The 16,994-nt window shown below is 36.4% G+C and overlaps 1 protein-coding gene across 3 annotated transcripts in view; it reads right to left on the bottom strand.

The window, feature by feature from the left end:
• The window catches only part of UBE3C (ubiquitin protein ligase E3C), a 210,675-nt gene that overhangs the window by 107,722 nt on the left and 85,959 nt on the right, over positions 1-16,994 (bottom strand). For all 3 annotated transcript variants that reach the window (XM_064275135.1, XM_064275137.1, XM_064275138.1), the window contains 4 exons: positions 13,169-13,326; positions 12,791-13,023; positions 3,351-3,455; positions 1,189-1,276 (listed from right to left, as the gene is read on the bottom strand). In XM_064275135.1, coding sequence (XP_064131205.1) covers positions 1,189-1,276; positions 3,351-3,455; positions 12,791-13,023; positions 13,169-13,326 — 584 coding nt within the window. The remainder of the gene's footprint in view (positions 1-1,188; positions 1,277-3,350; positions 3,456-12,790; positions 13,024-13,168; positions 13,327-16,994) is intronic.

Genomic DNA, 16,994 nt, shown 5'->3' with positions numbered 1-16,994 from the left:
CCTTCACTGGTCTCATAAACTAAAATTAAGAATAAAGAAACAAAGACATGGAGAATCATGCCTCAGAGAGCTGTCTGTAATTCATAAATTATGAATATAGTTTATACCGCATCTTGCATACCTCAATTAGAGAAGTGCTAGCTAGTAAGAAAAATAAGATGAGAAAAGCTCATTGTGTTGAATAAAGATAGATATCACACTAAAAGCACAATTCGAAAAAGAAAAAAATTAATAAATTGGATTTCATCAATTTTAAAAACATCTGCTTTACAAATGATACAGGTAAGAATATAAAAAGACAAGCCACAGACTGGGAGAAAAGATGTGCAAATCACATATTTGATAAAGTAATTGTATTCAGCATATATAAAGAACCCTCAAACCTGAGTAATTAAAAAACACATGCATGAAATGGTGCTCAAAATTGTTAGTTGGGAAACACAAAATAAAACCGCAGTGAGATTCTACTGCACATCTTTTAGAATGGCTAATTCTTTTTAAATGGCTTTTTAAAAGTGTTGGTTACAATACAGAGCAACTGGTGCTCTCAAACATTGCTGAAGAGAATGCAAAACTCTTTGGAAAACAGTTTTGCAGCTTCTTATAAAGTTAAACATACACCAGCCATCTGACTCACTCCCAGAAATTTACCCAAGTGAAACAAAAACATATGTCACACAAAAACCTGTTAGTAGATGTTTGTAGCACTGTATTCCTAATTGCCAAAAGCTGAGTAAAACAAAAAGGTCAACTGATGAATGGCTTGACAAACTGGTACATCAATCCAACTGCATACCGCTCCCACTCAGCAATAAAACAGGAACAAACTATTGACTCATGCAACAACATAGCTGAATCGCAAAAGTATCGTGCTAAATGAAAAGTCAAACTCACAAACAAGGCTATATAGTATGATTCCATTTAAAGACATTCTGGAAAATGCAAAGGTATAAGGATGAAAAAAACAAACCAGTGGTTGGGGAAAGGGCTGGCTGCAAGAGGGCACGAGGGACAGTTTTGGCGTGATGGTTGATATTAACTACTCTATATGGTCGTTTATGGTGGTGGGTACACAAACTTATGTATCAAAAAAATCACAGAACTGGAGACTAAAAGAGAATGTTACAGTATGTAAATTATACTTCAGTAAGCCCAAGTTAACAAAAGTACAGACATTATAGAACTCACCATCCAGGGTAGATTGTAATGGACCTATTCTTCCCATTCGCCGGAACCGCCACACATTTCTGGATGATGGTACATAGAGCTGGGTGACCTATGGGATTATCAAACCTTGTTTAGTACTTTTTTGTGCTCTATTACAAACGTTTAGCTTGTCAAATTTGAACAGAATCGGTGTTTTAAGCTTATTTATAATTATATAGGCCTTTCGCTTTGACCTACTGTCTTCTTGGTCTTTGCAGGCTACCTTTTCATGCCCTGTTTCTCACAAGGGTGTCCTTTTACATTTTTTAAGTGCAATTTTTTTTTTTCTAATGAATACAAAAGGAATCTCTAATTGCCCTATCTAATAGACAGATGTGTAATATCTGGACACAGTAAAATATTATAATAGAATTACTTTAGTGAGCAAAACTTGTATCACAGTTAAAAAATTAAGTTTCTTACTATTAGCAAATATGAAGTGCCTCATAAATTTTTTTTTGTTTCAATTAACTTGTCTGGATTAAGATCCAAATAAGGTTGGTACAGTCCAACTACTACTATCTCTTAAAGTTTCGTTGAATCTATAGGTTCCCCATACCCTTCATTTTTTTCCCTTGGAATTTCTTTATGAACAATCAGGATCACTTGTCCCACAATCTGGATTTTGCTAACTGCATCCTCACGGTGTTGATTATCATGTACCTCAAACCTCTGTATTTAGATAGTAAATCTAGTGGTCTGGTCAAAGTCAGATTTGATGTGTCGGCAATAACACCTCATAAGTAGTACTGTGTTCTTTCATCAAGAGGTACATAGTGTTGGCTTGTCCTTGCCCAGATCAATGCTATTCCAGGTACAGGTCTGTAAACTGACAGGTCAGAACTTGAGATAAAGAACTTGTGCCAAAATATAAATCAATAACGTCATTGAACACACTGCTTGGTTCGGTGGACATGTTTCTGGACTAAGGAGGCAGTTCAGTGATTTCTCTCTTGGTACGAGTCCCGTGCCTGGCTGAGGGCATGGACCAGTCTGCAGTACAGCAGCACCAGGCCACAGACCCCATCAGCCTAGACCCTTCCCTGCACCGGAAACTGCACATCATCAACTGTTTGCTGAGATGACGTACCTTTCATAAAGGAAAGGTGTGGTAAATGCTGGTTTTTTTTAAGCTAACGCTCAAAATAATGAGGTGGTTCCTCTGCATGCTATAAAAATGACTAATGAAGTTCTTTTTCTTTTTAGTGTCCTCATGTTCTCAGAGATTTGCACGTATTTGATGTTTTAGTCTGTTGCAGTCATCATCTTTACTGACGCCCGAATTTTTCACCTGTGACCAGTCAGAGCCCCTTCAAGCTGGCCCTTGAGTCCTTTCACATAACTCCAGTAACCTTTGGTGTCCTAGCTTTCTAGTATGAGAGAATGTGCCACACTCATTTCTCACCCAAACCTGGAATCGGTCATTTTTACAAGTAATTATTTCTTTTCAGTGGGAGCTGTGTTTAGAGACCACAATCTAGGACCTGGAGGTGTTCACACTCCTGGATTTGTTTCTAGACCTTTTCAGTATCCAGAACTAGAAAACATACTTAAAGACAGAATATATCATGAGTACATATTAATGCTTCTGGAACTGTCTTAAAACACAATTTTAAAACATATTTTTCTAATCTTGTTTCTTCTATACCCCACCATCCACCCTCTGACCCCCAACCGTAAGAGATTTTTTGAACAACAAAAAACAAAAACTTCATGTCCTCTGTTAACATTAAATTCTTTTTTTCTAATATATTATTGAACCTGCTTTGGATCTAGCTGTTAGTAATAATCAAATTTGTTTCCGCTCCTTTAGACAATCAAGGATAAGGTCTGTTTCCTTCAAGAGCTGCCCATATGTTTATTATTAATATGAAAACAATTTTTTTTTCAACCCTAAAAAATAACCAGTAGGCTTCGATACAATTTGTGGTTAAAAAGAGTAAATGAGGATTAACAACTCAAAAAACAGACAATATTGCTCTATGTTCTATGTGACTTAACACTTCGTAATAAAAAAGTTTATGGTTTAGTTACATAGTAAGTAATGATTTAAAACAATTTTAAAGAATACATTCTTCTCCCCAGAAAGACAAAAACTGAAAAAATATTAACAAAAATATTTTAAAAAGATCTTTCAGTAACACCTTATCTGCTTTAATGTCCTCCTGTTCTGACAGCCAGTGATTCGGAGGACAAAAGTTTCTTCTGGTGTCTCTGGACTTCAACATCTTCACCAGATTGGTGATAACCTACAGAGAACGACAGGTATATGTCATAAAAACAAGTTCAATAACGAGAACTGCACAAAAGCAAGTAATACCACTTGTCAGAAATAGAAGGAATATGATTCATTATGACACTGCACACTTCTTTCACCTAAATATCTGAAAGTAAATGAGATTAATTGAGGATCTCGCCACCAACCACCAGAACCAGTTTACAGAAAAGTGTTTCTGTCTACCAACCACAAGAACATATTATAAATACAAAGTAGTTAGTTATGTGCCAACGAAGAGAAAATTAATACAAATATCTACAAACGATACTTAGAAAAAAGGAGGGAGGATGATAAAGTTTAAAACACAAATTTGGGAATGTACAGTTTATTTGAGCCACAATGAAGGACATCTCCAAGTGTGATAAATCTGCAAATACAACCACTGGACAAGCAAGACTGAACGATCCCAATTTTTATAGAGATTTCCCCTTTAAATCCCATAATTTAGCATCTATATACAATCTATATACAATAGCATCTATATACAATATAGCATACAGATATCAGAAATTCTGTGTGTCCAAGTAAAAAAGTTTAAAAAGGGCCTTTACAATTGTAGACATCTCAGACCACTACAGTGCAGACACCACTTAGGTGACACACCCAAGAAAAGAGAAAAAGGAACGCTGAGCACCTTGGTTCTGCAGACAGAACGACATCAGTAAAAATTCTCAAGACCCAGAACAAACCCGTACCTGGTGGAGATTTCTTACCAACTGAGAAGTGACATCTGTCTTGTGGCATTTAAAGGCCTATGGTAATACAATGGTGACACATTCCTTCCTGAGTTAGCAGACAGTTGCTCAGGTAAGGAGTCAGAGTCAGTTTAGAGTTAGTTATTCTTTGACCCTTGACGTTGCTGTGGTTGCTCAGAAGAAAGTTTGACATATTAGAAGTTCTGTGATTACTGTGCAGCCTGGGTAGATGGTTCTGTCTGGTTAACTGCATGGCTGGTCATCACAAAGGACTGTCATTGACCTAATGCACCTGAATTCTTGGAAGTCAGTTTTATTCTCTGAAGAGTAAAAACTAAATCTTAATGAGTCATGTTACATTATTTGTGCTAGCTTAGTTTGTGACACGTTCAGGTCAGTTCATACACAGCACACTAAACAAAAAGCTCAATATATGCTCTTCCAATAGTGAAGACAGAAATATAACCCTTTTGCATGATGAAAATCATATCTTTTCCCTCTAAATATCAATTATATTGATATTTTAAGTAAATTTGGATTTAATAATTACTGTGGAACTCTGCTGGTGCAGTGGTTAAGAGCTTGGCTTCTAATCTACCAGCTGCTCCCTGGAAGCCCCACAGTGCAGTTCTACTCTGTCCTATAGGGTCACTATGAGTTGGAATTAACTTGACAGCAATAGGATTGGGTTTCTTTTTTTTTTTTTGGTGGTTAAAATATGTTCATATGTTATATGTTACAACTGGTAACAGAGGACACACTTTCTGACAAAAACTTATGTGTATTTATTTATTCACACCCATTTATTTAAAGCTTACACATATCATTCCACTCAGTCTTGACATCCATGAATTTATCATCTCCATTTTGCAGTTGGGAAAAAAAAAGCTTTACTGAAGTAACTTGCTCAAGGTCATGCAACCACTAAGGGATAGGGCCAGACCTGCCTGACTCCAGATAGCACAATATTACCCCCTCCCTGCATCCCTCTTTACAATCCTTTTATGAGGTCACAAGAGGAAAAAGAAATGATTTCAAGAGAACTATTTCCATGTCTATGTAACCACATTATATTGTGTTTATAAGGAAATTAATGTTACACACCTTTTTGCATCACTATGAAATTAAGCATTAAAAAGTTTCAATACAGGGCATCCTCATTCCAAATGTGAAAAAGGAAGTAATCACATATTACTTACTAAATGTTTTAGTACCACTGGTCTTCTTTCAAAAAAAAGGAAGGGGAAAATAAAAAAAAAGAAAGAAAAAGACAGAGGAAAGGAAAAGATACAAAAGTGATTTAAACCTAAGAGGGTATGTCAAGGCCGGGATGTCAACAGACTTCCTTGTGGGAAAGCATATCTTAGTAATTAAATCTGACAGTTAACCAAACTTGAAAATGAACCCCAAACAGAATTTCCAGAGAAAAAAATACGTCTCAAATACTGCACTTGTTTTAGTTAAGTAGGACACCAATACTGCTTTTTTAAAGTATAAGTATGCCCCAAACACTGCATGAGACATACTTATACTAGTATAATTGTTCACTGTTTATCTGATATTCAAATTTAACTACGCATCCTATATTTTTTATTTGCTAAATCTGGCAATGCTAGTCCTGGACCAATTCCCAAAATGCTTTTTTAGAAATGTCAAATACCATACTTTAAAATTCAACTATTTAAATTACTTTTCCCCAACTTTTGAAGAAAAATACAAATTTTAAGAAACCATGAAAATTTTAATGGATCCATTTATTATGTCAAAACACCTTTCAACACACTCCTTCCACTGGTATTCATTTTCAATATCACGATTCAGTTGCCTCACAGACACTTAGTACTGAAAAAAAAAAAAGTTTAGGGAGGTAACCACCCAGACAACCATTGAAAAATTACAGAAGTTGAGGGTTGTGAAAGGAAAACAAGAGTAATATTTTAAATTGAATAGAGAGCCAATGTTAAATTCAGAAAAGACCTTTTCCTTTAATTAATTTTATCAAATATTTTAGTACAGACATGCCTACTAGAGAAGGCTGTAACAAAAAGTTTAGCTGTAAACAGGACCTAAGTCATGGATGAGTTCAATTTTGCAAGGTGAAATCAAAGGTTATGAAAACCTGCCCCCCAAATCTGCAGAGTTAGGCCCGTGCTGCTCAACACTTGCTGTGTATTACACTCACTTGAGAGAGCTAAAAACACCCACACTCGAGCTGACCACCAGAGATTCTAATTCAACTGGTCTGGGGGTGCGTGGAGCCCAAACAACACCATTTTTTTAAAAGTTCTCTGGGTGACTCTGATATGCAACCAGAGTTGAGAACCCGTGTGTTAATAGGAAGTACATAAAGAGCCAACAAGCAAATATTACAGAATAACTATCTATACCTAACTAAACATACATGATTTTAGCAGATTTTTGCAGTTATAAATAAAACAGTATTATATTTATTGGATATGTTTAACTCTTGTCCCCCATATCATGTTCTTCCATGCTTAATCTTGGATTGTAAAAACAAATCCTCAAAACTAATAAAATTATCCAAGTAAATAAATACTCAGATATGTACACAATTATTACATACACCCTATTATACCATCAGAATTAAAAACAGGAGATACATGTAGCCAGGCTGTAAAACTTTTAACACCAATATTAAAAAGATCAAGTAAATAACTGCTTAGAAACCTACAGACTCCACATAAACATCACACTAGATAACTGAGAAAGATTATAAATTAACAGGCATTGTTTTCACAACATCTATGTATGCTTGAAAGTTCACTGGCTAGAATGAACACAAGAAAATCTTGACTAAATGAACCTGGGGAAAATATTCTTAAGCATTACACATATTATATCATGTATTTACAGATTAGATCACTTAAGGCTACCGATGTTAAAACTGTAACATTTCTGAATGGACATCATTAATGTTTAGTTATAACCCAAGTTCTGAAAGACAACTGGAAGGCTGAATTACATTTTACTATAAAATAAAAATCTTTTTATCTTAAGTCTGATATGCTTAAATAGCATTTAAGTAAAAATCAACCAGCTTAGATAACTCTTTTAAAAAATGTAATATAAAGAATGTGAAAAAGCAGATAATTTAAGGGTATTTAAGAGTGGTAAATGTTTTTAAATATCAAACAGGTAATTTTTAAAAACTTGATTTCATAATGAAGATATAATAATGAGATATTTGAAAAACGGGGGTTTAAAGTTAAAACTATAATTTGTATTGGTAAAGCACTATTTCTAAGACTATCACCTCAAAGAAGACAAGAACGTGGCTTTTCTAAAGTAAATCAAAAGTTTAGGATGATTTTTGCATCTTCTGTGCTTCTGAACTCTTTAGCTTTGTTGTATGTCATTTCAATTAGTAAAAATGTTCAACTATATAGTGATATTGTACAGTGATACTGCAAGAATAGTAAAACTGTCTGAATTCATTTTTGATCCCTCTGGCATGGGGCTGGAGCCCTGGTGGTAGAATGCTTACAGAGATTGACTGCTAACCAAAAAGTCAGCAGTTCAAATCCACCAGCTGCTCCCTGGAAACCCTTTTTTTTTCTTACAGGGTGGCCTTGAGTCAGAACTGACTTGGCCGCTATAGGTTTGGTTTGGTTTGGTTTGGTTTACCATGGAACCCAGCACAGAACAGGCATTCAGTGTTTGTGGAATGAGTTCTGTGTTTGAAAATAAGAAAAACCTAATCTATGATATTTACTGTATCCCCAAACCACCCAGTGCTGTCGAGTTACTATATATAAAACACTTTCAAGTTAGAAAGTTGTGAAATAACCTAACACTGATTATTGCTGTCAAAGGGTTAACCAACACACCCATGTTCACTGCAGCATTGTTCACAACAGCAAGAAGATGGAGACAACCTAGATGCCCAATCGACAGATGAATGGATAAACAAACTGCAGCACACACACACAATGGAGGATTACGCAACAATAAAGAACAACGAACCTGTGAAGCTTCTCACAACATGGATGAATCTGGAGGGCATTATGCTGAGTGAAATAAGCCAATCACAAAAGGGCAAATATTGTACGAAAGTACTACTGTAAAAACTCATGAAAGGGTTTACACGCAAAAAGAAACAATCTTTGATAGTTACAAGGGCAGGGAGGCGTGGGGATGGAAAAACACTAAATAGACAATAGATAAGTGGTAACTCTGGTGAAGGATAAGACAGTACACAATACTGGGGAAGCCAGCACAACTTGTACAAGGCAAGGTCACGGAAGCTCCATAGACACATCCGAACTCCCTGAGGGACAAAATTGCTGGGCTGAGGGCTATGGGGATGATGGCCTCAGGGAACATCTAACTCAGTAGGCATAACGTAGTTTAGTTTATAAAGAAAATGTTCTACGTTCTACTTTGGTGAGTAGCAACTGGGGTCTTAAAAGCCTGTGAGCAGCCATCTAGTATACTCCACTGGTCTCACCCCTTTGGGAGCAAGGAAGAATGAAGAAAACTAAAGACACAAGGGAAAGATTAGCCCAAAGGACTAATGGACCGCATCTACCACGGCCTCCACCAGACTGAGTCCAGTACAACCAGGTGGTGCCCAGCTACCATCACTGACTACTCTGACAGGGATCACAATAAAAGGTCCCAGAGAGAGCTGGAGAAAAATGCAGAACGAAATGCTAACTCAAAAAGAAAGACCAGACTTGCTGGCCTGACAGTCTGGAGAAACCTGAGAGTATGGCCCCCGGAAACCCTTTCAGCTCAGTAATTGAAGTCACCTCCTGAGGTTCAGCCTTCAGCCAAAGAGTGGACAGGCCCATAAAACAAAATGAGGCTAAAGGGCCACATCAGCCCTGGGGCAAGGACTAGACAGCAAGAGGGGACCAGAGAGCTGGTAATAGGGAATCCAAGGTTGAGAAGGGAGGGTGTTGATATGTCATGGGGTTGTTAACCAATGTCGTAAAACAATGTATGTAGTGCTTAATGAGACACTAGTTTGTTCTGTAAACCTCCATCTAAAGTACACTAAAAAAATGAAAGGAAAAAAAAACCTTAAAATGGAAAAAAAAAGGTTAATCAAGTTTGTTTACATAGCCCTAAATTATCACTTATTAAAGATATTTTTAACAACAGTATTCTCAAGCACATGTTTAATATACTACAAAATTACTTTTTATTCAGTAGTAAAAATACGAAAACTAACAAGCAAACAAAAAAAAACCAACCCTCAAAGACAGAAAAGGATTTGGTACAGCTCTGTAAGAACAAATTAAGTGTCTATCGTTTGTATCATTTTCCAGCTCTTTTTCAGGGTATATGATTAACCTGAACAGTTAATGTCTGGATGTAAGGATTACACCCCATCATTAAAGTCTTTTTAAAAAGACTTTTTGAAAATTAAAAAATACAAATAACCCACTAAGAAAGTAAAAATCATTCATAATACCACCCTATTTTTTTCTTCACTACAATTATAGGGCAGGCATGAAAGTCTCCCTCTTGGCTCCTCCTGTTACATCATCCTTAGAAGTGACTCCTGTTAACAACTCAGTCGCTGCACACAAAAGGAATACGAAAACAACATTTCCTTTCTCTTTACAGAGCTAAAGCAATTACAGCCATAAATTAAACTTCAGGAGGAGTGTATAAATTTGATATATGCATAAGCTGTTTTAGCAGTGTCAATGCAGGCCTTAGAAACTGACCTCAATCCTTACACTGACAAAGAAAGATGACTCTAGCCACTTAGAACTCTGTGTTCTGTGGCCAGCCAGCAGAACCTCTCACACAAATTAGTTCAGGAGGACCGTCATAATGCTGGAAAATGAAAACAGCTGGTGGTTGAAGGAGTCAGGTCTGACCATCTGCAGTTCTGTCAAAATCAGCGGAAGACAGGCAATCACTGGCAAAATGTTTTTCCTTCTTTGGTTGATTCTACACTGAGTTCTTCAAATCAGATTTGACACTGCTGCAGTATATAAAAAACGCGGATAAAATCTCATTTTAGTACTTTCCAGAGAGGTATATAGCATAGCAGCTGAGTTCAAATTCTGGCTTTACTACCTACTAGTTATGTGACCTCATCTGTAAAATGGTGATGATTATCATATCTTCTTCACAGGACTGCTGTCAGTATTAAATGAATTAATATATGTTAAGCTCTTAAAATATTGCCTGGACGAATGGACACAAAAATAGAGAGTGAAGGGAAAGAGTGTGCTGCCTCATTACAGGGAGAGCAATTAGGAGTATATAGCAAGGGGTTTATAAATGTTTGTATGATAGTCCGACTTGATTTGTAAACTTTCACTTGATGCACAATTAAAAAAAAAAAAAAATATTGCCTGGAACACAGTACAGGCTCAGTTGCAAGTTTTTATTTGACATTAAAGATAGTTTTTCTTAAAAGAAAAACTAATAGTAGTTGATTCCTTTTCCACTCGAAGACTATGTCTGGATTTTTAAATTAATTTTAGGACTCAGCTCAACAGCAGCTAGTATAATTTTTTTTTTTTTTTGGTCAAAGAACAGGAATCCTATTCAGTTCTGTCTTCAAAGCAATTCTGTTCTAAACTCAAAAGGTCACTGTAACAACTCAATTTCAAAACTAAAACTAATCCATACCAAAAAAGTGAACTTTCACCCTAATTCTTAAAATCTCCAATGATGAATAAATTGGTACTGAGCCATTCTGAGGCATAAGAAAAATTCTACCACAAAATATTCACTTAATGTTCAAAACAAAATAAAGCTGGGAAAAAATATTTTATATAAAAAAAAAAAAAAACCAAACCAAACAAAACCCTAAACCCATTGCTGTTAGAGTCGATTCTGACTCATAGTGACCCTATAAAACAGAGCAGAACTGCCCCATAGGGTTTCCAAGGAGCGCCTGGTAGATTCGAACTGATAATCTTTCGGTTAGCAGCTGCAGCACTTAACCACCACACCACCAGGGTTTCCAATATTTTATACAGCATTATTAAACTCAGAGATTTCCAGGTTCTAAAGATAAGCCCGTCACATGAAAATTATTGAAAATCTCAAAGGTGCTATAAAACAAAGAAATCATCTGACAATGTACACACAATCTGATAACCTACATAATGAAAAGCTTTATTAACAAGGATCCTAGCCTTTAATTAAATACTTAATGGAAAACACATATGCTACCATAAAACCCATAGCCAGGAAAAGCTTACATAAGAATTACACAGTAAAACCTGCGAAGGCTGGAAGCTGTGTAAGGTGGAAACCTGTCAGAGAAGGAAAACTCAAATATTTTCCACGAACAGAGGCCACGGCAAAGTGCTAAGACTGCACCCTGCCAAAGGCGGAAACCTTGTGAGACCCAGAGAAACAAGGCAGCCCCATCCAGCTCCAGCTCTCACAGGTTTCACTGTACATTGTAAACAGGTGAGATAGCTTATTTTTAACAGAAATGCTGCAAGATTGTCAATCTTTAAGAATGGATATATTAAGGGCACAAAATATGTGACCTTTAAAGTTTACTTAGGAATAGAGAGAGGTAATTAAAATAAATTGTGCAAACATATATTACACCAATCTGCACAAATTATAAATTCAATGATGCCTCAGTACTGTATTCAGTGCAATCAAAACATTATCAGTTACTCTCACTACTACTAATGGTCGTGCTCATAAGTGAAATGTGCTGTAAAACCAGACAGAATGGGCTGGACAGCGACCATCGCGGACCTGCAGAATGAATAAGCATTCCTTAATTAGCCCATCAGGTTAAGTGCAAGCACTAATGGGCCTTTCCTAAAGTCTAGCTTGACATCTCTCTCCAAACATGGCCAAGAAGAAAGTTCCATTAGCAATATTAATACAAGCTTAGTTGATCATTTTCATTCAATTAACTTCTTTCAATTAAATAGATAGCTTGACAAAAGCAGTGATAAAAGACCCGAAGGGACAGCCGATGACTGGAACTGAGCATTAGTGTGCGAGAGGTCGCTGGTATTAAACGGACTGTAAATCCAGCATTCAATTTGGAAAATGCATTTCTCCTGCTCTCACTCCTTTAATGAGCAATTTTAGCTGACTAGATGTGTTTGCTGCAGAAATTTCATGGGAAGTCAAGCACCTTTTTTCTTTTCTTTTTTTCTACCCCCAGTAGTTATATTCTCAGTGGTGGCGGTTTCCTGCCCACATTCCAGCCACAGCAACTCATAACTTCTCTTCCTGCCATGGTTAAAAATGAAGATATTTTGAAATAATTTATATTCAACTTGCATTAAATTAATGACCTTACTCCACCTTTGTTAATCAATTTTTTAAAAGATTCAAAACCAATAATAAAGTCTTTGAGACCTTTTAGAGAAAAATAAACATCACAGAAACATTTAAATTTTATTTATACTTTACATTATCACAAAAAATTTACAAAAAAAAGACACATGTAACAATATAAAAATGTTTCTAAAAAGACTCAAATGCAAAATCATCTTTAAGAAAAAACTTTTTCTTAAAGTTTTCCAAAATAAAAATTATGCCTGAAACAAACCTGTATTTTTCTTCTGATACGAATCAAACCAAACCAAATTCGAACATTATTTGACCTCAGTAAACAAAACATATATATACTCTCTACCTTAAATAACTGAATCCATCGTTTTTGTTCCATCTGTATACATTGTTGCATTTCAGAATTAGTAGTAACTCCAATACTTTGAAATGCTGTAACATATTCTTCTCGAACTTCTGGTTTTGTTTCCGGGTAAGCCAGCTTGATGATCCCTAAGCAGGCATCTCGAAGGCATCGAGACAACACTATTAGCTCTTCCAAAGTAAAAGGCATCATTGATGATTGTCTCTGACCTACAACTGAAAAACAACAGAATTTTCTAAGAATTTTTTTTTTTTAATTTCTCAATAGGCATTGAAAGGTTAAGACTTAACATTTTCTAAATAGTCTGTGAAAACTGATAGGCCATGGGGCCAACAACAAACTGATTTCTCAAATTCTTACCTTCGATGGGATCACCGAAGAATTCATTATCATGTATAGAAATTAACGAATGACTAAACAAAGAGCTAAAAAGATAAAACAGTGGGATGATTCGACTAGAATCTTCAAAAGACATGGGAGAACCCCTTGATATCACCTGAAGCAGTGGCACCATAGACCTTGAATTGGGGAAAGGGAGGAAAAAAAAAAGCATTTTAAGATTAGTTTTAGTTTGGGAACTAATTAAGACATGAGAGCAAATATAATCAGGGAAGATGACATTTACATAGCTGGCAAGGTCACTGTAAGGATCTAGGTCACAAATAGTACAGATTAATGAAAACAGCACACCGACCCACTACAATTCACTGAAGAGCTTGCTACTAATGTTGTTCAGATCATTTTAGTCACTGAGAATGAGGCAGTGGCCCCAAGACTGAGACCCTAAGAAGAATGTTATAGTAGCAATGCACATTAAAGACACATACTTTACTTTTAGGATGAAACTGTCCCGTTATCTTTCTATTTAAAATTATCCCTCTACTTAAGAATTTAACAAAGGCAGGTCGTTCTGGTCTCATGAAAAATTAATCCAGCTATGTACGGCACTGGGTATGGATACTTAGGAACATACAAAACAGTTCAATATGGAACCCAAATTAGAACCCTCAAGAAGAAGGTTTTCACTTTTCTATACTGGGCCTTATTTCTGTTGTGTAAATGTATTCACTAGCTCCCATTACTGCTCCTACTCTTCCTGCTAAGACAAGTTACCATCAGAGAACAGACTGGAGTCCTGCCTCTACTCTGAAGTAAGGCAGGTGTTTAGAAATCTTTATAGTCTCTTCTATACCTACCAAGAGCTGTGATTCATTACATTTACTTCTCCCACCCAGAATTTGTTCCTTTCTCTCTCAGTTAAATCGGGCTCCTTGTCTTATTCAAAATTCAGCTACTAGAGCTTCAGCTATACGCTCTTTTCAAACTATAAGGCCCCAGGTCTCCTACAGCAAGTCAAACCAATCCTGGGTTAACAGGTGTTCTGTGGTAAGATCACCCTTTTATCTCTTCCATATACATTTACACTTTGAATACCTCTTTCCACAAAACTATATATTCTATGTATGTAATTATATATGTATATATATACCTAACACCATATTAAAAGTAAACCTACCTAGTGCCGTCGAGTTGATTCCAACTCATAGCGCCCTATAGGACAGAGTAGAACTGCCCCATAGAGTTTCCAAGGAGCACCTGGCGGATCTGAACTGCTGACCCTTTGGTTAGCAGCCGTACCACTTAACCACTACTGCCACCAGGGTTTCCGGTATTATTTATATTAAAAGTAAAAGATATATATTAGATGAGATATGGCCTGGATCCACAAATTACCAACAAGCTGGCTACCACTGCCAAAAGTTATGCAAGACAGCAAAGCGGAGATTAAAGCCAGACAAATGTCCCCTCTATGCCTAGCTGGGACTTGGGTGAACTTGTACAAAACACATGGTGCTCTAAGGTCTCCTGGTGTGCAGTTCAAGGAAGGGCACTGCCATCAGAGATGCTTTGAGAAGAGGGAACCCACATGCGCTGCCCTTAACGTTCGAGTACAACTCACTCCTTTCTGTAGTCGCAGCGCTTAGTATCTACGCTGCGCTGACTCAATCAGTGTACAAAAGCTACCAATCCAGAATAAAAACATAGTGGGGATACGTGAAAGGGACAAAGTACAACTGTCCTACCTCACTGCCAAAGCCAAGATGACAGAAAAAGGCTGTTTATATGGAGGATAAGGGAGGCATGGGGGCTGCCTTAACTGCACAACAGTGGCGTCCTGTAACTGCCAAGTCCTGTGAGAACAGGAGCCCTCTTCTATTTTCTGAGTGACTCCCCACCATGCCTAGGACTGGGCCATCCACACAAGGGTATTCAGTAAAAACTGTGCTGACATACAGAAGAAAAAAAGTTTACAGTCATGTGTTTTGTTAATATTGATAAAAAATAATGGTCTGTACCTTTTAGTTGGCTTGCCACTAAATGCACAACTACAAAAATAACAGACAATATTGATGAACATATACTACTTAGCGGAACACTCTGTTACATGGTATAGGTAGAGTTAATCAGTTACAATGTGGAGAAAGTGTTTCTTGAATCTAAAAAAGTGATACAGCGGCTTTCAGCAGTTAACCCTGCAGACAGTCCTTGTACGATAAATCACTCTCATCATCACAGCCATCTGCTATGTATGACTACACCGGTACGCACAAAACCCTTACACAGGGTTCTGTAAAAAAGATTCGGGCAATTAACCAACTTTCATTTTCTTGTTCTCTTTAAGCCTCTGCAAAGTAAGCAATAGGAATTAATCAAACTCACTTTAACAACAGAAAACTAACAAGAAGGGCCAAGATATCTGACTATGGTCGCACCCAGCCAGAGCTTAAACGAGACATCCTCTATTTACTTAAAGATAATAAAACAATGTTAGCCTAGGAGTCAAAAGGACTAAACAACTGTGGGGCTCACTGAACAGGCAGAGGACATACGGGCGAAATATATGTCCTGTTTTGGTAAAGCAGTGTCTAACTGAAAATTGGCTGTAAGTTCCTTCATTTTCAACAAAGAGGAAATTGGCTGATTTCAATAGCAAATATCAAGAACTTCGTACATGAATTAAAATATTATTTGCAAGATGCCCGATATACTGAAAAAAGTTGAATTATCTATTTGGAAATAGTCTAATCTGTAGTCCTGCCTGACTGGGGCAAGGAACAGGCACTGTTTCAGTTATGGGCCACACACCATCTGTATGTATCAGTAGGCAGATTCCACTAAATCAAAATCTTGGGAATAGAAGAATTAATATGCACTTTAACACTCCCCTGATGACCCTTACGCACACTAAGACTTAAGAGTGCCGACTATTCAAGTCTTGGTATAAAACTATTTTCAAATTAAAAAAAAGTGTCATTTCCAGAAAATAAGATATTTCATTTTAAATTTCATTCCCAATGACGAGACACATATACTTTAGGATTGTATTAAACCCTAAGTTTTTTGAGGGACTTGATTCAATGGTAAACTCTTAGTATCTAAAACAATATCTTGAACATTGTGGGGATTCAATAAATATTTGCTGATTGGATAAACGAATGAACATTCTATTACTTTTTTAAAAAATGAACCATATTGTAGTATGCTCAGATCTGAATTGTTCACTTAACTTTTGTTATGATTACTTAATAGAAACTATTTTAATAAATTAAACAAGTACAAAGAAACTCAAATTTTCAAATTGTCTTTTAAGAAATGAGTTTAGAAAAATTTGTATAACTGTAACAACTTATAAAATAATATTAACAATTTAATTAATAACATCCCATTTTTCTTTCACACATCATGACTCCGTTTCCTCACCAGGAGACAAATGCCATAAACAAACAAGCAACCATCAGGCAGACAGTATCTCTGTTGCTAAGCTGGGACACTTATACAGGCAAATGATAATTTCCTGTCCTAATGATTCCCAGTCTCCTTTGGCCCTAAACAAACCCGTCATTCATGGAAGCCAAGGTTGGCAGAGTCATAAGTGGCTGAAAGGCAAAAACAAAACAATCACCTAAAATCTTACATTTTTAATTTGAAAACAAAAGGACAGAAAATCATTTTTCTAGATACTAAGGGACTCTAGGTTTCTTGCACAGCTCTACTTCTACCACTGACCTGTTGATACAAGATAAGCACTTAAACTTTATGAGCTTCATCAGTTCCAGGGGCATCAATAAAGCTCCCTTTACCCACTTAAAATTCTTTAAAAATTAAATGAAAAAACATGGAAGCC

This window comes from Loxodonta africana, chromosome 22 (genome assembly GCF_030014295.1).
Source record: "Loxodonta africana isolate mLoxAfr1 chromosome 22, mLoxAfr1.hap2, whole genome shotgun sequence".
NCBI lineage: Eukaryota > Metazoa > Chordata > Mammalia > Proboscidea > Elephantidae > Loxodonta > Loxodonta africana.
This window is presented reverse-complemented; position numbering and strand designations above follow the sequence as displayed.